The sequence below is a fragment of the Plectropomus leopardus genome, chromosome 18 (assembly GCF_026936395.1).
Source record: "Plectropomus leopardus strain MGB_pleo_1.0 chromosome 18, ASM2693639v1, whole genome shotgun sequence".
Taxonomy (NCBI): domain Eukaryota; kingdom Metazoa; phylum Chordata; class Actinopteri; order Perciformes; family Serranidae; genus Plectropomus; species Plectropomus leopardus.
In genome coordinates this window covers 8125329-8149060 of record NC_142193.1, presented here as the reverse complement: position 1 = coordinate 8149060, position 23732 = coordinate 8125329, and the positions used below count along the sequence as shown (strand labels likewise).

General features: G+C 35.5%; 1 protein-coding gene across 1 annotated transcript in view; it reads left to right on the top strand.

Moving 5' to 3' along the window:
• unm_sa1261 (un-named sa1261) overlaps window positions 1-23732 on the top strand; it is a 59412-nt gene that overhangs the window by 7959 nt on the left and 27721 nt on the right. The window contains exons 2-3 of the mRNA XM_042505531.2: window positions 8465-8688; window positions 14172-14374. Of these exons, the coding sequence (XP_042361465.1) occupies window positions 8517-8688; window positions 14172-14374 (375 nt within the window). The 5' untranslated portion in view covers window positions 8465-8516. The remainder of the gene's footprint in view (window positions 1-8464; window positions 8689-14171; window positions 14375-23732) is intronic.

Genomic DNA, 23732 nt, shown 5'->3' with positions numbered 1-23732 from the left:
ATTGTTTTCCAGGCCTGGAAAAATTCCTTTAAAAATCTTACTTCTATGTAATATAACATAATGGTACATTTATTCTCTGGAGCTGCTCTAATATGTATCAATGCGTGCCATTTTGTTTACCATCATATGTGTTTCTTCATTGCCTCTCAGATTTCGTCTCCCGTGTGTGCAGCTACTGGAAATTATGTTTAAACAAAATTTGAATCTGATATGTTTGAATAAGAGAAATATAATATTGTGACTATGTGATTTCACATGTCAGGTCATGAATTGAAGTTTTCATACCTATGCTATGCCCAACTACTACTTATTTGAAATGGAACAATGTTTGTGTAATACATTGGGACCTGAATAATTTTTTATGGGTATTTAAAAGGTTGTGGAAATGTTTGGAAAAAAAATTTGTGGGATCATTGTATAAGTAAGTAAGTACAATCTTGAGAATAGAGAGGTAATATATATACAGAATAAACAGCTGGAGGTATAATATGGATATGGGCTTTAAACACTTATAGATCAGATATACAATAAAGACAGCAATATAAATGTGAATATGCTGTAGGTCAGATATAAAGAGCGTGTGAACAGTGGGAAGTATAAATAGATTTGTTGGTATGTAGTTGCATGTATAGTACACACTAATGCTATATGGTGGAAGAAATCACACCTTGTCAAGATTACGAAAGAAGTTCTGGATAACAAGTGCCACTTCAGCTGTGAGAAAAATCATATCACAGTGCAGCTTCTGCAGACGATACAAAGGGAAGTTGGGTGAGCAAAAGATGGCGGACTTACCAAAGGAAAGGCTCCTTCCTGATCTCCCTCCCTTCACGAATGTGGGAGTAGATTACTTTGGGCCTTTGGAGGTGAAGAGAGGTCGAGGTTTGTGTAAGCGTTATGGTGTCATCTTTACCTGTTTGGCCAGCAGAGCTGTTCATTTGGAAGTAGCTCCATCCTTGGATACTGACGCATGTATTAATGCCTTACGAAGGTTCATCAGCCGAAGAGGACAAGTGTCATCTATGCGCTCAGATAATGGTACGAACTTTGTTGGAGCCAAGAAAGAGCTGAGAGAAGCACTTGCATCTTTAAATCACGGCCAGATACAGAGAGACTTATTGCAAGATGGGATCCAGTGGAACTTTAATCCACCTGCAGCATCACATCATGGTGGTGTTTGGGAGCGTGTCATTCGTATGGTAAGGAAAGTTCTCACCTCTGTGTTACATCTTCAAACACTGGATGATGATGGACTCCACACCGTTTTGTGTGAGGTTGAGGCTATTTTGAATGGACGCCCCCTCACTAAGCTTTCAGATGATCCCACTGATCTTGAACCACTCACTCCAAATCACATTCTCCTGATGAAAGGGAAACCAGTCTTATCACCTGGACTGTTTAACAAAGATGATATGTACGTGAAGAGGAGATGGCGACAAGTCCAATATATTGCGGATTTGTTTTGGAAAAGATGGGTACAGGAGTACCTCCCTTTGCTCCAAGAACGGCAAAAATGGAATCAAAAAATTAGAAATTTTGTTCCTGGAGACATTGTTGTTGTTATGGATTCTGCTGCTCCTCGTGGATCCTGGCCTCTTGGCAGAGTTTTGGAAACTTTCCCCGACAAGAAAGGTCTAGTACGCTCTGTGCGTCTCCAGACGAAGACAAATATCTTGGAAAGACCTGTCACAAAGCTGTGCCTATTACAGGAAGCTGCAAGTTGTTAGTGTTGACTTTATGGTGACCTCTGAGTCAAACCAGGTTGTTGGTGCACAATATTGGGTATTATTTGGTACATTTTTTTGTGTGTTATTGGGATAATGGCTCTGTAATTAAATTTTGAAGGTAATTGTAATGTCAGCTGTCATTTACAATTAGGGGCGGCAGTTAGAGCCATTTTTTGGGTTATGTGTATTTGTGTTTATTTTTTTTTGTTTGTCTGGAAGCCACAGTAGGTGGCGCTCTGCACTGTGTGGGCAGGAATGATTAAATAGAGCAAGACGTAATTACTCAGCAGGTGTGCTGCTGAATGAGAGAGCAAACAGTTTTTTGACCGTCACGTCACGTCACGTCGGATCGTGGTCGTCGACTTTATTTATGCGTTGTGGCAAATATGTGAGCCCTTTTGTTTGTATGTGCAGTTCAATTATCGGCGCATTGTGTCAAGAGCGTTTATAAATAAATGTGGATGATTACAAGAAGTGTTGGATTCATTGGACCCGGAAGACGACGGACGCGTCAATTATCAGTCTCAGCAGGTAGCAGCAGCCCCTCAGTGGCTTAGGTTCGTTTTGTTGTTTTGTTAAGAACAAGTCACTATAGTGGGCACATTATTGTTATGTGTAATATTTCCAAGAAACTCAAAGTTGTGCTGATTCCGATAGCTAAACAAAGCTGTAAAGAATGAAACAGAAATACATTTTCCTCATTTTTCTTTTCATCTGTCAAGTTTCCTTTCAAATGTATCACAAACTGTAGCAGACTTTCCTGAAAATCTGCAAAAGAAAATGCAAATGGATGCCTGTCTAAAAGGTAAACATTTTCTCATCTGGCTACCACTTTCATGCAGACTTCTCCCTTAAAACATCTCCTTTCTCTCGAGTCATAGACACAGAAGATCTGTCAAAGCCAAGTTAAATTTTGATTTCTGTGAAATTTTATTTTTTTTTTAAAATTTGCCAAAACAACAACAACAAAAAATGTATAGGTGTTTCCTTCCACCACTGTTATGAGAATATTAGGAGTACGTGCAACGAGATAAACAGACGCCATTAAAGCACTGCAGAAGAGGAGGACTAAACAACATATAAGTTAGTTTCATGTGTTAATGTGAGGAGGGTTGGGACACACAGCTGAAGTTGTCTTTAGTGGAAGTTCATGTCTCAAGGCTCATGTGCGCCGTCATTTATTAACTGTCCATTTCCATTGTTACGTTTTGTTTATCCATCCACCAACCTTTTGTACCTCACCTAAAGATATAAATGTTTATTTTGACTTTTTAATTTTATTTTTAATAAGCAAATTGAGAGTGTTTATAAAAACGATGACTGGAAATCCATTTATTGCCCGTTATCATTAGATTTTTTAAAGCTGTACAAGTAGCACAAGTGGCCTTGTTGTTTGTGCTATTTGTACAAGTTGAAGGCTACAGCAGCCTGTTCCTTTTTTCATGAATCTTTGGTTTTCTGAAAGTATATTAGCACTTATGTGTGATAAGTGAACAAAGAAACAGGCTTTAAAGTGTCCCCTCTTGGACCTGCTTTTATGTGAGAACACTGAATGTAGAGGTGAGGCCAGGTTTTGTCAAAGCAACTCTTTATGCACGGGGACTGAAAACCCATTTTCATCTATTGTGCTGATAATGTGGCCACTTTGACACCTTAACTGTGGTGCAGATAAACCGAACAAAACAGTCATTATTTAGAAAAGAGCTTGAATTTTAATTACAATCGAATCACAGAAGCAGAAAATGAAAAGACTGTGTGTGTTCAGGTAGTTTTTCTGTTTTTAGCTCCAAACACGCACTGGCTGCCTCATCTCACAGTGTGTTTGTTTTATTGACCTTGTCAGATGCATGCTGAGTGGACCGGTGATGGACAGCCAGTTGGCTCCTCTGGGTTCAGCTGACTCCTCATTTTTAACTGCTTGTCGTACTTTTATGCTCAGCACATACTGTTTGTGTCCGAAGCCATCTTCACCCTCCACTCTCATTGCAAGACGATCCGGTTTTTAATTTCTGTATTTTGAGTAGGGATGGTAAAGCAATGTGTTGATATTTTAGTCCTAGATGATTTTGGTGACACCTGTGGTTACCATAGTAACATCAACTGCTGTTTAAGTATGACACTCGTTGTCTGTAAGAAATGCAAAAGAGAAACAGCTGGTATTTCTGTTTACAGTGCAGCCAAACAGTTTGTGGAAAATTATTATTTTTTTCCATTTGTTTTTTTTTTTAAATTATGGGCCAAGGTGTCATCTGAGCAGACGAGTTTTCAGTCTGCAGTGGAAGATGTGTAGCGTTATTGCTTTCATGATTTCAACAAAATGTTTTTAGTTTCATCTTAAGTATAAGTCTTAATGTAAATTTTGTTTTGGTTTTTAGAAATTTAAGTTTTGAAAAACTAAAAAAAATTATTTACATTTGTATAACTACATTATATAATTAATGTAATATGAATATTTATATTTTTATCATTTTTGCATTTAACTAAAATCTATTAATTAAGGTGTAAAAAAGGACAGTTTGTACTGAATCAGAAATTGAACTTGGAAAAGTTAATAAAATTGCATGTAGCAAAATAAGTGTTTTAAGTACTTTATTCCAAATACTTTCTTTGGATGTAAATATTAGGTGTTTTCAAATGAAAAAAAAAAAAGTTTTATGATCTTTAGAGTAATACATCTGTTTACTTTTTGAGTTAGGTTTCTTTGTCCAAAGAAATATTTTGATTGATGTCAAACAAAAATTTGAGGTTTCAACCAAATCACATTATAATTTGAGAGACAATAATGAGGTGTTTTAAAGATTAAATTACTAGACCATCAATACAAAATGTATAACAACCCATTATCGATTCCCGATCGTCAAAGACACTTTGTCACGTCCCTCCTCGTCTCATAGCAACACAGAGGGCACCCTTAAAAGTATCTAATGCACATCAGAAACACATTGTACATGTGTTTATTGTTGTGAAGCAATCGTGGTTAGATGTAAGCAACATAACTACTCGGTAACGTTTTAAAAAGGATCATGTTTTGGGATAGATAAGTATATTTGGTTTCTATTGTGGTGTAAATACATAATGTGAGGAATGTCACTACGCAATTACTGTATCATTAATGCATAATCTTGCATTAAAAAAACTGACTTTTTTTCACACGGGACATGTTCTGTGGTCTCCTACGTAAGAGGCTGTTTTTGTTTGACCCATCCCCTTCCCTTTCTTCAGACCCTACACCAAATTTCTTAATCTTTATGTAACGTCACTTGCTGCCAGGGTCAAGGATTGTCAAGCCTGGTGCGTCTCATGAAGACTCTAGAGCAGGGATACTCAACTTACGTTTCTAGGGTTTTAGGACATTTCCAGGATTATGGCACATTTCTACGATTTGAGCACATTTCTATTTTTTTCAGACTTTTCCAAGATTTTAGGACATTTCTAGAGTTGTAGTAAGGTTCTAGGATTTTTTTTTACATTTATAGAGGTTTGGATGTTTCCAGAATTTTAGGACATTGAGGGCTTAGTTAGGACCTCCATCAGGGGGTGCAGGAAATCCTCTATTGGCACTATTTTTGACAAACAAGATGCTGTTTTATGCACTCTAACACCTTATTTATACTAAAAGTGGAAAAACAATTCTCAGTGTGAATCACTTTATTTTTTTATTGTTAATTGGAAAATGGTTGGACTATCGGTGGCTAATTTGGCCTGTGGGCTGTAAGCTGAGTATCACTGCCCTATAGGTTGGCTTTGACTTTGATATCACAAGCCAAGAGGCATGACAATGCAACAGTATTTGATGCCGAATGAGCTGAATATAAATAAATCAATGCCCACACAAAATCTGCACCTGCAGAGTTCCAATGACACCTCTTCTCATTTTTTAAAAAAATATTATTTTATTTCTAATTATCTTAAATGAATATTGTCAATCATACAAAAAAAAATCTTCTAAATTCCGTAGGTTTTTATTCTGGATCAAAGCTGAAGACTGTAAAAAAATCAGAAGATCCCGTTTGGATCTGTGATATATTATTTTAAATAACACTAGTATGTAATTAAAATGAGGTCCAGCTCCGTTACCAACTGCAATGAAGAGATGGACACATTAATGCATCAATCATTGAAAATCAGTAGTGAATAATATATATTATTCTAAAATTGGACATTCAGCATGAGTACGTTTGCTTTTGTTACCTTTGTATTTGCGAAAAGTTTTGAATGCAGTATTTCTGCATTGTAATATTGCTGCTTTTATTACAGTAAAAGATCTATTTCTTCCACCAGTGAATAACATTAAATACAGTTGTAATGTCACTGCAGCTATTTCAAGTGGAACATACTGTAATTTTTGTGTTTGGTTTTATTGTTTTCGCACATTTTACTGGGTTTTGTGCACACATTTAAGTGTCGCACACACTCGCACAGTAGACAGGAGCACAGATGGACTTGATGCACAGGATGTGGCTAGCATCCTGTCTCCCTCAACACTGTCTCACCCGCGTTAATGAGAGATGGTACAATTGTGCAGCGCCATCAGGGCTGCAAAGTCTCTCCAGTCATTCGGAGAGCTTGGCCTGCTGTGGGTGATGAGCGATGGAGGATACAGCAGACAAGTGTTACTTGGCTTTTTGTGGTAGCAGAAGGAGGAAGGTGAGACAGATTTGCTGAGATTGGAAGCAAGCAGGCGCGACGGAGTAGCGACACATTGGATCAGAATTTGACATTCATTAATGCAGGGGGATCATTAATCAGCTGCAGAGGATCAGCGCTACAAATAGCAAAACTCTTCTCTCACATTCAATTTGATTTGTTCGCACTTGATTTATTTTCTTTACCTGCCTCAGAATGTAACAGCATGTTACAACAGGCAATCTACGAGGGGATATATCACTGCATTTCCCATATTCACACCGACTGTGAGAGAAGTTTAGTGTCTTTCAGCTACAGAACATGTAAACATGCAGATTATTTCAGAATAATGAGTACTTGAAACGGGGTGTACATTTCATCTTTATCAGAGAATTACTACTTAGTGTACTTTTAAATTTCTAAATTTGCCTTCAAACTTCAATAACCTTTTGGTCATACTAACAGTATGGCTCCAGGGATGGAAATATCACCGCTTTGGTCCAGACTGAAATGTCTGAGCAACCCTTGGATGCACTGATATGAAATCTGGTGTAGATCATAGACTGTATAAAATAATTTACCTAGTTACCATGTTATCAACTGTTGGTTTGTGGACTCTTCTGAAGCCTTAAGTTTGGCATTTCGGCTGTTTCCATCTTGGATTTCTTTGTTGCAGAGGTGATCATATTTTGGCAAAAGGCTGGTGCTTTGGAGGAGCAAGAGGGGGCTCTGACTGAGAGACTGAGAATACTATTGGTAGACAGAATGTCAATTAAAGCAGCTACGGACTTAATAATGCTTAACTTAAAGCCTTAATACCTTTTGAACAGGTGAGTTGTCTAAATTTCTCTCCTGTACAGTTGATATCAATATAGAAATTAACTATAGAAACCAAAACAGTTTTTGTATCAGGCTGTAAACATGTTTATTTATTCAGTAAAGCTGGCCTTTTTTTCACATTGGTTTCTATTAATTTACATTAGGAGCCAGCCTCAAGTAGCTTTTTGAGGAACTGCAGTGTTTGCGTAATGGCTTCTTTTTTCAGCCTCAGAGGATGCCCCTTGATTTAGACATTCATGGTCCCTTGCAGGATGACTTGTAATAACTTTTGTAACCATGAGCTTCTTGCTGTTGTGCCACCATGAGGATGCTATTCTTGGCTTTGAGTTGTGGCATAAATCACAAGTTTTATCACAATATGGAATTTTGTATTGATTCTTATCGAGAAATTCTATAATATTTGCTTATATCACAAAGTCTGCTGCAATATGATTTCGATTTGATGCAAGTGAGGGGCCTGCAGTCAATATGAGACTATACCAGCGATTATCTTCACAGTTGTTTAGATGACTTCTTGCCATAGTCTTTCTCTTGGTACTAGGCAGCTTTTGCTGTTTGAATGTTTAGAAAGGAGCTGTGCTTGGATGGAAATAGTGACAAAAAAGTATTATAGGAATTTCAAAACAAATGCATCTCGTAAAAAAGACAATAAGTGTCCATGTTTTGACTTTTCATTGATGATATTGGATTGTTGATCATTGAATGAATATATTGATCCAGATCAATGTGGTGTAATGCTTTGGGTAAAATGTATCACTAACCTCTGGACTGATTGCCATGAAGTTTGGTAAAAAACATTCATGTTCCCCTCAGGATGAATTCAAATAAAACTGGTGATGCTTTGACTTTTCATTTATTGTCATCTTCAGGTCAAAATTATGGTTGTATATGATAAAGTATCTACAAGAATAATGACATCCCCATCAACATCAGTTATACTTTTGTGTTTAGTGTGAATAAGCAAATGTTAGTATGCAACAACGATGGTGAACTTGCTAAATATTACCTGGGGAACATCAGCATGTTAGCACTATGAGTATCTCTGGTTCTCTTTTCTTGTGACGGAGCCCTGTGATTTTTAAAAAAACATTTTCTCACGAGCACAAAGTGACGATTCAAAGGTTGTGTAACAGTTCATTTGGCCTTAACTCAAAGCATTCTTGTCCATATATGTGTAGATACAATACAGTAGGTGTGCTCTGTTTACACTGGTGGTCGTCAGGTCCCATAGTGAACCTTTTCTTTTCCTTCCTGCTCCTCCTGTCCTACAGGAACATCCGTCTCCAGACCAGACCCTCGGCCCCAGCCCGTCTCTCCAACACAATGAACTCCTCACCCCACGTCTCCCGCGCCTCCATCGACATCCTGGAGGAACTCCAGCTGATTGCTGCACAGAACCTGGAAAAACTGGACATCAATAAATACTACGAGGTTGTCTGTGAGCTGGGAAAAGGCACCTATGGAAAAGTGGACCTGGTCATCCACAAAATCAGAGGTAACTGCTCAGAGTTTGAGCTGATACTAACTGCAAATGTTAAATGTGTTGCAACTTCCCAAGTGTTCTTAAAGCAGGCAAACTTCAAGCTTTGGATTTCTCTATTTGTTTAAGAGTTCTTACATGGGGTTGTAATAAAAGCAGTACTTTTTTAAACTTGAACACTCAAAAAATGCATCTCAACTCCTGCTAAACTTTCAGAAATGAAAATAAAGTCAAGGATAAACTGATTAGATTTTGGTGGTCCAAGGTCGGAGGTTAAAGTCACTGTGACCTTATCTGTTTAATGCTTATAAAAGCAATATTTCAAGAATGCCTTGAGGGAATTTCCTCAAATTTGGCACAGATGTTCAGGTAGACTCAGTGATGCACTGATTAGATTTTGGTGGTCAACAGTTAAGGACATCATGATCTTGCATTCATCTCATTCTTGTGAAAGCAAAAGATCAAGGTCAAAGATCAAGGTCACACTTACCTCATAACATGTTTTTGGTCATAACTCAAGAGTTCATACGTTTAAATTTCAAACTAATGTCTAATATGATGGAGGTCTGACGGTTTACATCCAAGAGGTCAAAGGTCAACTGTGACATCATAATGTTCTGCAAAAACACTTTGCTGGCCATTACTCACGTCATAATACTGGAACAGAAGGGGAGACATTTGGTCAGGTACTGAATTTGTGACACTATTCTTGGGTCTCCACCTCCAAACTGTGCTGATTGTATAGATCTTCAGTGCTGTTGGGGGGAGATGTGTGTGAAGCATCCATGTTTTCACAGACATGGATACTGTAGGTGCAACTTGATGGGTTTTTGGGTTACACAACCATGAGGCAGTAAATTATTTTTTTCTTATTATGATCCCTTTGTTAAGTTTATATATTCACAGTTGTAATCTGTTGCATGACGAAAATCTTAAGTTATGTCAGAGGTCAGCCAGCAGCCCTAATGAAATTTAGAGATATTTGGTTTCTTGCTTGAGGGCATTTTAACAGGGCAGATAGTCTTTGTAGTTAGTTAAGTATAAACTATCCTTTTTGCCCATTTAATTTTCCATAAAACTGTGTGGCAGTATTTGTAGCTGTTCTGCAAATGTATGCAAATTAGTTCATATTTAAGTAGATGAGTCTTTAATTGTATATGTTAAGATAAAACTTCACAAAACTTGTAATATAAAAAAAAAACAATTGTCTAAATGTAAGTAATAAACTGAGGAAGTTTCATGATGGTATCTAGAAATGTGTTAGTCCAGAGGGAGCAAATCTTCAAGGCTGCAGTTGGAGGAAATTGGATGTTGCTCACTTTTGTGGCCCTTTCTTTGTGATTCAAAGCGATAAGACAGGGCCGATTTATATAACAATTGTGCAGTTTTAAAATGGTCCTCTCTGGTATCACACCAGCAGCAGCATGCACTGAGAGAATCAACAATAATCCTGTTTTCCCTCCTCGCTCAGGTAAAGCACCCTCATTCATCTGTGAAGTGTTTACTTTTGAAAAGCAAATTCAAGGTAATGTAGGCCACCGTTTTTATGCAGTAATTTCACACAGATCTGGATCCAGACAGCCTAAATTCACTACTTAACTCATAGAAAAGCTGTTCAACCTTACATTAAAAGCCCCAAAATGTTGGCCATCTGCTCCGAGCTTCTTAATCGTCTCTTTTATGGAGCTCAAACCCCATTTTAGGGAGGCTGCAGTCTGTCACAGAGATGAATTCTGACCTTTTCCAGTCTGCAAAGTGCACAGTTGAATGATGTATTGTAAAGAAAAAATAAATAAAAAAACAACACATGTGCCTTTGGTTTCATTATCTGCTACTTTATGACGGACATCTCCTCAGAGTCTGCAGAGAATCAGTGTAGCTTAATCGTCTTATGCTGGACAGTGTAAATGTCACGTTAACTATGGGAATAAATGGGCAGAAGGCGACGTAATTTCTGACCTTTGTGAAGCACAATTGTGCGCAAATGCATCTTAACTCAAATGTAAATCCCTCACAGATCTCAGAAGCAGGGCATCCTGATAGTGTTTTGTTGTTCCTGAACAGTTTTGATATTCATTATCTGCCAGCCAAATTCAATATTCTGTTTTGTGGACATTTTCCTTCATATTACAGCTGCACAGCACACTGAAGCTGCAGAAATATTTTATTAAAATAAAGTCGCAATGGGAAACCAGTTTAAAATGGCAAAATAGCTCCACTTTTATGCTTTAAAAATTTTACCTGTATCTGCATGATATATCTGTGTGCTGTACTACTTAGTCTAATATCTATGCAGAGGAGTGTCTGTGAAGAAGTATTCAGAACCTTTACTAAAGTAAATGTAAAAATATGACATTACTTCAAATAAACAAAAAAAAAAAAAAAAAAAAAAAAAAAAAAATGAAGATGATTAAAAATACATTCAAATACTTGAAGAGTAACATATGGTAGGCTAGAACCATAAAATATTTGCCTAGTAATATTTCCAGCTCACCTTGTGTAGTATATTCTATACAAGTTAAGATTGTTTTTCTCTCACATATATGTAGAAGTTACTGTATATAGTATGATGTTTTGTTAAACTAATTAACTAACTAGTAACTACAGCTGTCAAATAAATGTAGTGCACTAAAAAGTACAATATTTGCCTCTGAAATTTAGTAAAAGCATAAAGTAACACGAAAAAAAATACTTGAGTAGTTGGTTACTCTCCAGCGCTGTCAAAAAATTGAAATAGAAATCACAAACTCCATATATTATGATTAGATAAGAGATTAGAGAATAAAAAATAAGAAAAAATAAGGGATTATTTTTCTACTTTCGCTACAGTGATTGCCAATGCCAGAGACTGTGTCCTCTGATTGTCCATCTGTCTATTCTTTCCATTCTTGTGAATGCATTATCTGACAAACACCTTCAAATTTGGGACAAACGTCCACTTGGACTCAACGATGAGCTTATTAGGTTTTGGTGGTCAAAGGACAAGATCAGTGTGACCTTGTCTGTCTTATTCTCGTGAACGGGAAATGTGTGGTGTGAAGCATTCATGTTCTCACAGACACGAGAGTAAACTATAACTGCTACATACAACCATGAGGCAGTAATTCTAGCATTTTTATTATCACAGTGATCTTAAAAGGTTTTCTCAGTTTATACATTTACACTTTTAATCTTTGTGGCGATAAAAATCTCTACAGTGATGTCAGAGATCAGCCAGTAGACCACACAGACCTTTAGGGAGGTTTAGTTTCTTACTTGAGGGCACTTCAACAGGGCAGATGTTTGTAAACAGCTGCCGGGTTAAGTTTCTCTTCTGTATTTGTATTCATTGTAGTATTAAACATCCTATTTGCCCATTTAACACCCCCAAATTTGTTATGAAATGACAGTATTTTTCCATCTGAATACACTATAAATAAATCATGGTTTCACAGTACTGCAGCCACATTGGCAAATATGTCACGAAATAAGATTCAGACCTTGCTGATATGTTGTTTTGGGCAGTTCCAGTAACATGATGGAACAGTGGGGTTGATTAGAAATGTACATTATCTTTAGCTTTACTTTCTGTTCTGAGAAACTCACAGTTGTAGCTGAGTTCTTCTGAGCAGATGGTGTTTGTCTTTGCATATTATCCAGCAGGCTGATTTAACAAAGCATCTCATTTTCCATGTAAACACAAAACTACTGTGGCAACAAGTTACACAAACACAAGCCTCTTGTTGGCTGCTGTGCAAATCAGACGATGCTGCACTAAGGAAGATGAAGCTGGAACGTTGCTGCTTAGTAATAGAACCACGAAAAGAGAAAAAGATACAGTGTATGTGTGTGTACAAAATATATAAAACACTGTTTTATAATATAAATATTGAGTTTAAATTATAGTGCAAATACAACCATTTGGTTACAATGGGAGTGACGGCTGGTGAAGAAAGTATACAGGTAATGAAACAAAGTGTTTAAAAAAAAGTATGTTATAAGTTTTTGTCCTGCATTGAAAATGTCAGTAAAAGTTTAATCAGGAAAATGTACTCAATGTATGATAAGTATTAAATTATCCCCTGTGACTGTTATACTATTCATACTATTATACAGGGTTTCACAAACATTGATGTGGCGGCCCGCTTCGATCAAAACATCAAAACCTCGATATCTTTGAAGCTTGATTGTTTATTAGGAGTGTGGTTATATTATATTATTGTGATTTTATATCTGTCTGTCTGTCTATCTGTCTATCTCTCTCTCTCTCTCTCTCTCTCTCTATATATATATATATATATATATATACATATATATATATATATATATATATATTCCAATAGCACTCAGTTCTCAAAGCTGAGTCTAAAAGTTTGCATTCACTTGCCTGTGCAGCAGCTGCTCCTCTCATCCATAGATCTGATCTGATCAGTTGTGATTGGATTGACTGATTAATAACCCACCCCAAGACTCAAACTTCACAAAATGACGAGCTTACAAGCTCCACCTGTGATGCATTCATGGACCTGCAGAAATGTTTAAGTTTGCAAGTTTACTATGTCAGATACAGCCACACATACATTATATTCTAGATATTCTATATAATATATATATAAAGTTCCTTCTGATCTCTCTGCACAAGCAGTAGCAGAAAAGTTATGATAAAGTTTTAAGTTAAACAAAGAATAATAATTACTTTCACTTGCACAAGAATTGTATTTCTTTATTTTCAGACCGTCAGTATAGAGGAAACTCCTCTTGCATCATGGCGTTAAGAACAAACAGAGAGCCTTCCCCCTTATGACCTTTCCAAAAGTGTCTACACACTGTAAAACTGCACAAAGCACTTTGCAGAGCTGATCCGGTGGTATTGGAGAAGTGTCCCCTCTCATCTTAGCTGACACACTGACTGCTGGTGCAGAGAGAGGCAGACGTGGTGGCAGCTCTCCAGGTTTATATTGTCTGGGGTATTTCAGATTAGCTCTGGTGGTTTCTCTCCCCTCACTGCTTCTCTTGTTGCAGCAAAGTGTCAGCTGAGGTGAGCTGAACCTCACAAATTAACCCTCCTGTGTTCCCTTGAGAAGACTGAATGTGCTTTTGTGCATCCTTTTACATGATTATATCAAGGGAAATAATTCAGTACTTATTATAGCCAGCTCTCTGTTTTTACAGCTATACACATCACAAACTCCCTTGCACAAAGCAGTGGTGAAAGGTGCATCTATTCAAGTACAGATTTGAGGTACTTAAACTTTTCTACCACTGCATATAAGCAGATCAACATCCTGGTCACTCTGTGAGAACAAAGCTAGTCTGGCAGAGGTTGAAAAAAAAATGCAAGATTTAGTTCAGTGACATTGAAGATTTTAATTATTCATCAAATTTTGATTTTAATTAAGTTTAATTCAGTAATAAGGAGACTGTGAAATAAATCCCAGAACGCTTTAATATGCTGGAAGACGAGGAGGGAAATGAGATTTATGTAGTTATGTAACACTTCTCTGTCCTCCTTTTTCCAGGCACAAAAATGGCCCTGAAGTTTCTGAGGAAGAAGACCACCAAGCTGAAGAGCTTTCTGAGAGAGTACAGCATCTCCCTCTACCTGTCGCCCTGCCCCTTTATAATCAACATGTACGGAATCGCCTTTGAAACAGACGAGTACTATATCTTTGCTCAGGAGTATGCTCTGGCAGGAGATCTGTTTGACATCATCCCTCCACAGGTAAGAAAAAAGTAATTACATGTTTTTGGAAGATATTTTCTTAATCAGTGAGGCTTACACATTGTGGGGGTGCCATTATCTCCAATGTGCATTGTGAATAAATGTCAGTGAAGCTGCTAAGTAACTGAAAAAAGACACTTCTTATCAGTTCATGTGTCTAAGAATCATCATGTTTTCTTCAGTATCAACCTAATGTCTTTACAAACATGGGTGCATTGCAGGTGATCAAATGTAGTGTACAACATATATTTATATATATATATCTATATAGATATATAGATATATAGATATGACTTTCTCTGCTATTTTGGAGGACCATAATATGGTTTGGTTTGGATTGTCATCCAATAAAGAACAAAAAAGTCATACCCTAGTATAGTATACTGTCAAAAAAAGTATAAAAAAGGCATAATATGGCATGTCCTCCTAAATAGCAAAAAAGTCATGTTATAGTATGTTATCCAATATAACACAAAAAAAGTTATAGTATAATATGTCATCCAAAATAGCACTAAAATGTGTAGTATAGTATGTCATTCAAAATAGCATTAAAAAGTCATACTTTAGTATGTCATCCCAAATAGCATGAAAAAGGTCATACTATAGTCTGTCTTCTAAAATAACACAAAAAAGTCATACTATACTATGTCATCCAAAATAGCAAAAAAAGTCATACTATAGGATGTAGTCCAAAACAGCAAAAAGGGTCATACTATAGTTTGTCGTCCAATATGGCACTAAAATGTAATAGCATAATATGTCGTCCAAAATGGCAAAATGTCCAAAATAGCATAAAAACGTCATACTGTAGAATGTTGTCCAGAATACCACAAAAAGGTCATAGTATAGTAGGTTGTCCAAAATAGTAAAAAACAAAACAAAGTCGCAGTTTAATATGTTATCCAAAATAGTGCAAAAAATTGTAGTAAAGTATGTCATACCCATGTAATTTGTCCAAAACAGGATAAAAATCATACTATATTGTATGATGACAAAAAAAGTCGTATTATAGTATGTTGTCCAAAATAGCATAAATAAGTCATAGTATAGTATGTCATCCAAAATAGCACAAAAAAGTCCTGCTATGGTATGTCGTCTAAAATAGCACAACAAAAGTCACAGTTTAATATGTCGACAAAAATAGCATAAAAGAGTCATAGTACAGTTTGTTTTCCAAAAAAGCATGGAAAAAGTCATATAAACCTGTCTTCCAAATAGCACAAAAAGTATTAGTAGAATAGTATTTCCTCCAAATTACCAAAAAAAAAAAAAAATTTATATGATAGGATAAGAAGATACCATAATTTAGCATGTCGATAAAACGACCGAAAAAGTCATACAATGGGATAGGACAAGACCACAATTTAGCATGTCAATAAAACTGAAAATGCCATAATATAGTATGGCAAAAAATGTCAAAATATGACATGTCCACAAAACAGCTAAAAACAATATCAAAGATGTCAATATATGACATGTCCAAAAAAACACCTGAAAACCACATAAAATAGCACGTCATAGTATAGAGTGTTGAAAAAACATCCAAAAACATCATAATATAGCATATCCAAAAAATGACCAAAAACGCCATACTATAGAATGGTGAAAAACGTCAAAATATGACATGTCCAAACAACAGCCGAGACATGGTTATTCGGTTTTCTGCTGGTTTTAGGATATGTCATATTTAGACATTTTTCGCCGTACTATATTATGCCATTTTTGGTCGTTTTTTCGACATGCTATATTGTGTTGTTTTGGGGGGTTTTTTGTAACATCCTATTCTTTGGCTTGTCTCAGCGTGGTATTTCATGCGGTTTTATGTGGTTTTTAGCTGTTTCTTGAACATGTTATATTTTGACATTTTAGCCATACTACAGATAGATGGATAGATAGATAGATAGATAGATAGATAGACAGACAGATAGACAGGCAGAAAGAAAGATAGATAAATACTTAATTAATCCAGAGTGTCGCAGTCAGTAAGCTTTCACATTCCATTCAAGCTAACAATAAAAACACAATAAAAGCACAATAACAAACATAATTAAATTATTATTAAATGCATAATAAATATTGTTGCAGTTGAACTTGCAGTTGCGAAAGAATCCGCATGTCCTGGGGGACAAAGAAGTTCCTGAGCCTGTCTGTGAAGCAAAAAAGCCATGCTATGTCAAAATAAGTCATAGTACAGCATGTTGAGGCAGTTTATAGTACAGTCTGCTGAAAAAATCGTCCAGAAAGTCAATATTTTGAGCGTTTTATGCAAAATTACATTTTGGAAAAAAACCATACTATAGCTCAAGGAAAAATGGTCAAAAAAGTGATCACTCCAAATGTCAAAATAAGTCATAGTACAGCATGTTGAGGCAGTTTATAGTGTACTCTGCCGAAAAAATCGTTCAGAGAGTCAATATTTTGAGCGTTTTATGCCAAATTACATTTTGGAAAAAAAGCCATACTATAGCTCAGGGAAAATGGTCAAAAAAGTGATCACTCCAAATGTCAAAATAAGTCATAATGCAGAATTTTGAGGCAGTTTATAGTATACTCTGCTAAAAAAACGGTTCAAAAATTCAATGTTTTGAGCGTTTTGACCCAAATTACATTTTGGATAAAAAGCCATACTATAGCTCAGGGAAAATGGTCAAAAAAGTGACCACTCCAAATTTCAAAATAAGTCATAATGCAGATTGTTGAGGCAGTTTATAGCACAGTCTGCTGAAAAAAACGTTCAGAAAGTCAATATTTTGAGCGTTTTGAGCCAAATTACATTTTGGCAAAAAAAGCCATACTATAGCTCAGGTAAAATGGTCAAGAAAGTGATCATTCCAAATGTCAAAATAAGTCATAGTACAGCATGTTGAGGCAGTTTATAGTGTACTCTGCTGAAAAAATCGTTCAGAAAGTCCATATTTTGAGCGTTTTATGCCATATTACATTTTGGAAAAAAAGCCATACTATAGCTCAGGGAAAATGGTCAAATAAGTGATCACTCCAAATGTCAAAATAAGTCATAATGCAAAATTTTGAGGTAGTTTATAGTACAGTCTGCTGAAAAAATCGTCCAGAAAGTCAATATTTTGAGCGTTTTATGCCAAATTACATTTTGGAAAAAAACCATACTATAGCTCAGGGAAAATGGTCAAAAAAGTGATCACTCCAAATGTCAAAATAAGTCATAGTACAGCATGTTGAGGCAGTTTATAGTAAAGTCTGCTGAAAAAACGGTTCAAAAAGTCAATATTTTGAGCATTTTGAACCAAATTACATTTTTGCAAAAAAGCCATACTATAGCTCAGGGTAAAATGGTCAAAAAAGTGATCACTCCAAATGTCAAAATAAGTCATAATACAGCATGTTGAGGCAGTTTATAGTGTACTCTGCTGAAAAAATCGTTCAGAAAGTCCATATTTTGAGCGTTTTATGCCAAATTACATTTTGGAAAAAAAGCCTTACTATAGCTCAGGGAAAATGGTCAAAAAAGTGATCACTCCAAATGTCAAAATAAGTCATAATGTAGAATTTTGAGGCAGTTTATAGTACAGTCTGCTGAAAAAATCGTTCAGAAAGTCAATATTTTGAGCGTTTTATGCAAAATTACATTTTGGGAAAAAAGCCATACTATAGCTCAGGGAAAAATGGTCAAAAAAGTGATCACTCCAAATGTCAAAATAAGTCATAGTACAGCATGTTGAGGCAGTTTATAGTGTACTCTGCTGAAAAAATCGTTCAGAAAGTCAATATTTTGAGCGTTTTGAGCCAAATTACATTTTGGAAAAAAAGCCATACTATAGCTCAGGGAAAATGATCAAAAAAGTGATCACTCCAAATGTCAAAATAAGTCATAATGCAGAATGTTGAGGTAGTTTATAGTTTAGTCATCCGAAAAAATCGTTCAGAAAGTCCATATTTTGAGCGTTTTATGCCAAATTACATTTTGGGAAAAAAAGCCATACTATAGCTCAGGGAAAATGGTCAAAAAAGTGATCACTCCAAATTTCAAAATAAGTCATAATGCAGAATGTTGAGGAAGTTTATAGTACAATCTGCTGAAAAAATCGTTCAGAAAGTCAATATTTTGAGCGTTTTGAGCCAAATTACATTTTGGAAAAAAAGCCATACTATAGCTCAGGGAAAATGGTCAAAAAAGTGATTACTCCAAATGTCAAAATAAGTCATGCTACAGCATGTTGAGGCAGTTTATAGTGTACTCTGCTGAAAAAATCGTTCAGAAAGTCCATACTTTGAGCGTTTTATGCCAAATTACATTTTGGAAAAAAAAGCCATACTATAGCTCAGGGAAAATGGTCAAAAAAGTGATCACTCCAAATTTCAAAATAAGTCATAATATCGATTGTTGAGGCAGTTTATAGTGTAGTCATCTGAATAAATCGTTCAGAGAGTCAATATTTTGAGCGTTTTATGCCAAATTACATTTTGGGAAAAAAAGCCATACTATAGCTCAGGGAAAATGGTCAAAAAAATGATCACTCCAAATTTCAAAATAAGTCATAATATCGATTGTTGAGGCAGTTTATAGTGTAGTCATCCGAAAAAATCGTTCAGAAAGTCCATATTTTGAGCGTTTTATGCCAAATTACATTTTGGAAAAAAAGCCATACTATAGCTCAGGGAAAATGGTCAAAAAAGTGATCACTCCAAATGTCAAAATAAGTCATAGTACAGCATGTTGAGGCAGTTTATAGTGTAGTCATCCGAAAAAATCGTTCAGAAAGTCCATATTTTGAGCGTTTTATGCCAAATTACATTTTGGAAAAAAAGCCATACTATAGCTCAGGGAAAATGGTCAAAAACGTGATCACTCCAAATGTCAAAATAAGTCATAGTACAGCATGTTGAGGCAGTTTATAGTACAGTCTGCTAAAAAAACGGTTCAAAAAGTCAATATTTTGAGCGTTTTGAGCCAAATTACATTTTGGAAAAAAAGCCATACTATAGCTCAGGGAAAATGGTCAAAAAAATGATCACTCCAAATTTCAAAATAAGTCATAATATCGATTGTTGAGGCAGTTTATAGTGTAGTCATCCGAAAAAATCGTTCAGAAAGTCCATATTTTGAGCGTTTTATGCAAAATTACATTTTGGAAAAAAAGCCATACTATAGCTCAGGGAAAATGGTCAAAAACGTGATCACTCCAAATGTCAAAATAAGTCATAGTACAGCATGTTGAGGCAGTTTATAGTGTACTCTGCTGGAAAAATCGTTCAGAAAGTCAATATTTTGAGCGTTTTATGCCAAATTACATTTTGGGAAAAAAAGCCATACTATAGCTCAGGGAAAATGGTCAAAAAAGTGATCACTCCATATTTCAAAATAAGTCATAATGCAGAATGTTGAGGCAGTTTATAGTGTAGTCATCTGAATAAATTGTTCAGAAAGTCCATAATTTGAGCGTTTTATGCAAAATTACATTTTAGAAAAAAAAGCCATACTATAGCTCAGGGAAAATGGTCAAAAAAGTGATCACTCCAAATTTCAAAATAAGTCACAATGCAGAATTTTGAGGCAGTTTATAGTACAGTCTGCTGAAAAAATCGTTCAGAAAGTCCATATTTTGAGCGTTTTGAGCCAAATTACATTTTGGAAAAAAAGCCATACTATAGCTCAAGGAAAATGGTCAAAAAAGTGATCACTCCAAATTTCAAAATAAGTCATAATGCAGAATGTTGAGGCAGTTTATAGTGTAGTCATCTGAATAAATTGTTCAGAAAGTCCATATTTTGAGCGTTTTATGCAAAATTACATTTTGGAAAAAAAGCCATACTATAGCTCAGGGAAAATGGTCAAAAACGTGATCACTCCAAATGTCAAAATAAGTCATAGTACAGCATGTTGAGGCAGTTTATAGTGTACTCTGCTGAAAAAATCGTTCAGAAAGTCAATATTTTGAGCGTTTTGAGCCAAATTACATTTTGGAAAAAAAGCCATACTATAGCTCAGGGAAAATGGTCAAAAAAGTGATCACTCCAAATGTCAAAATAAGTCATAATGCAGAATTTTGAGGCAGTTTATAGTACAGTCTGCTGAAAAAATCGTTCAGAAAGTCCATACTTTAAGGGTTTTGAGCCAAATTACATTTTGGAAAAAAAAGCCATACTATAGCTCAGGGAAAATGGTCAAAAAAGTGATCACTCCAAATGTCAAAATAAGTCATAATGCAGAATTTTGAGGCAGTTTATAGTACAGTCTGCTGAAAAAATCGTTCAGAGAGTCAATATTTTGAGCGTTTTATGCCAAATTACATTTTGGGAAAAAAAGCCATACTATAGCTCAGGGAAAATGGTCAAAAAAGTGATCACTCCAAATTTCAAAATAAGTCATAATGCAGAATGTTGAGGTAGTTTATAGTTTAGTCATCCGAAAAAATCGTTCAGAAAGTCCATATTTTGAGCGTTTTATGCCAAATTACATTTTGGAAAAAAAGCCATACTATAGCTCAGGGAAAATGGTCAAATAAGTGATCACTCCAAATGTCAAAATAAGTCATAATGCAGAATTTTGAGGCAGTTTATAGTACAGTCTGCTGAAAAAATCGTTCAGAAAGTCAATATTTTGAGCGTTTTATGCCAAATTACATTTTGGAAAAAAAGCCATACTATAGCTCAGGGAAAATGGTCAAAAAAGTGATCACTCCAAATTTCAAAATAAGTCATAATACCGATTGTTGAGGCAGTTTATAGTGTAGTCATCTGAATAAATCGTTCAGAGAGTCAATATTTTGAGCGTTTTATGCCAAATTACATTTTGGGAAAAAAAGCCATACTATAGCTCAGGGAAAAATGGTCAAAAAAGTGATCATTCCAAATGTCAAAATAAGTCATGCTACAGCATGTTTAGGCAGTTAATAGTGTACTCTGCTGAAAAAATCGTTCAGAAAGTCCATATTTTGAGCGTTTTATGCCAAATTACATTTTGGAAAAAAAAGCCATACTATAGCTCAGGGAAAATGGTCAAAAAAGTGATCACTCCAAATTTCAAAATAAGTCATGCTACAGCATGTTGAGGCAGTTTATAGTGTACTCTGCTGAAAAAGTCGTTCAGAAAGTCCATATTTTGAGCGTTTTATGCCAAATTACATTTTAGAAAAAAAAGCCATACTATAGCTCAGGGAAAATGGTCAAAAAAGTGATCACTCCAAATTTCAAAATAAGTCATAATATCGTTTGTTGAGGCAGTTTATAGTGTAGTCATCTGAATAAATCGTTCAGAGAGTCAATATTTTGAGCGTTTTATGCCAAATTACATTTTGGGAAAAAAAGCCATACTATAGCTCAGGGAAAATGGTCAAAAAAGTGATCACTCCAAATTTCAAAATAAGTCACAATGCAGAATTTTGAGGCAGTTTATAGTACAGTCTGCTGAAAAAATCGTTCAGAAAGTCCATACTTTAAGGGTTTTGAGCCAAATTACATTTTGGAAAAAAAGCCATACTATAGCTCAGGGAAAATGGTCAAAAAAGTGATCACTCCAAATGTCAAAATGAGTCATAATGCAGAATTTTGAGGCAGTTTATAGTACAGTCTGCTGAAAAAATCGTTCAGAGAGTCAATATTTTGAGCGTTTTATGCCAAATTACATTTTGGGAAAAAAAGCCATACTATAGCTCAGGGAAAATGGTCAAAAAAGTGATCACTCCAAATTTCAAAATAAGTCACAATGCAGAATTTTGAGGCAGTTTATAGTACAGTCTGCTGAAAAAATCGTTCAGAAAGTCCTTATTTTGAGCGTTTTGAGCCAAATTACATTTTGGAAAAAAAGCCATACTATAGCTCAAGGAAAATGGTCAAAAAAGTGATCACTCCAAATTTCAAAATAAGTCATAATGCAGAATGTTGAGGCAGTTTATAGTGTACTCTGCTGAAAAAATCGTTCAGAAAGTCAATATTTTGAGCGTTTTGAGCCAAATTACATTTTGGAAAAAAAGCCATACTATAGCTCAGGGAAAATGGTCAAATAAGTGATCACTCCAAATGTCAAAATAAGTCATAATGCAGAATTTTGAGGCAGTTTATAGTACAGTCTGCTGAAAAAATCGTTCAGAAAGTCCATACTTTGAGCGTTTTGAGCCAAATTACATTTTGGAAAAAAAGCCATACTATAGCTCAGGGAAAATGGTCAAAAAAGTGATCACTCCAAATGTCAAAATAAGTCATAATGCAGAATTTTGAGGCAGTTTATAGTACAGTCTGCTGAAAAAATCGTTCAGAAAGTCCATATTTTGAGCGTTTTATGCCAAATTACATTTTGGAAAAAAAACCATACTATAGCTCAGGGAAAATGGTCAAATAAGTGATCACTCCAAATGTCAAAATAAGTCATAGTACAGCATGTTGAGACTGTTTATAGTCCACCCTGCTAAAAAATCGTTCAGAAAGTCAATATTTTGAGTGTTTTGAGCCAAATTACATTTTGGCAAAAAAGCCATACTATAGCTCAGGGAAAATGGTCAAAAAAGTGATCACTCCAAATGTCAAAATAAGTCATAGTACAGCATGTTGAGGCAGTTTATAGTCTACTCTGCCGAAAAAATCGTTCAGAAAGTCCATATTTTGAGCGTTTTATGCCAAATTACATTTTGGAAAAAAAGCCATACTATAGCTCAGGGAAAATGGTCAAAAAAGTGATCACTCCAAATGTCAAAATAAGTCATAGTACAGCATGTTGAGGCAGTTTATAGTGTACTCTGCTGAAAAAATCGTTCAGAAAGTCCATATTTTGAGCGTTTTATGCCAAATTACATTTTAGAAAAAAAAGCCATACTATAGCTCAGGGAAAATGGTCAAAAAAGTGATCACTCCAAATTTCAAAATAAGTCATAATACCGATTGTTGAGGCAGTTTATAGTGTAGTCATCTGAATAAATCGTTCAGGAAGTCCATATTTTGAGCGTTTTATGCAAAATTACATTTTGGGAAAAAAGCCATACTATAGCTCAGGGAAAATGGTCAAAAAAGTGATCACTCCAAATGTCAAAATAAGTCATAGTACAGCATGTTGAGGCAGTTTATAGTGTACTCTGCTGAAAAAATCGTTCAGAAAGTCAATATTTTGAGCGTTTTGAGCCAAATTACATTTTGGAAAAAAAGCCATACTATAGCTCAGGGAAAATGGTCAAATAAGTGATCACTCCAAATGTCAAAATAAGTCATAATGCAGAATTTTGAGGCAGTTTATCGTACAGTCTGCTGAAAAAATCGTTCAGAAAGTCCATACTTTAAGGGATTTGAGCCAAATTACATTTTGGAAAAAAAGCCATACTATAGCTCAGGGAAAATGGTCAAAAAAGTGATCACTCCAAATGTCAAAATAAGTCATAATGCAGAATGTTGAGGC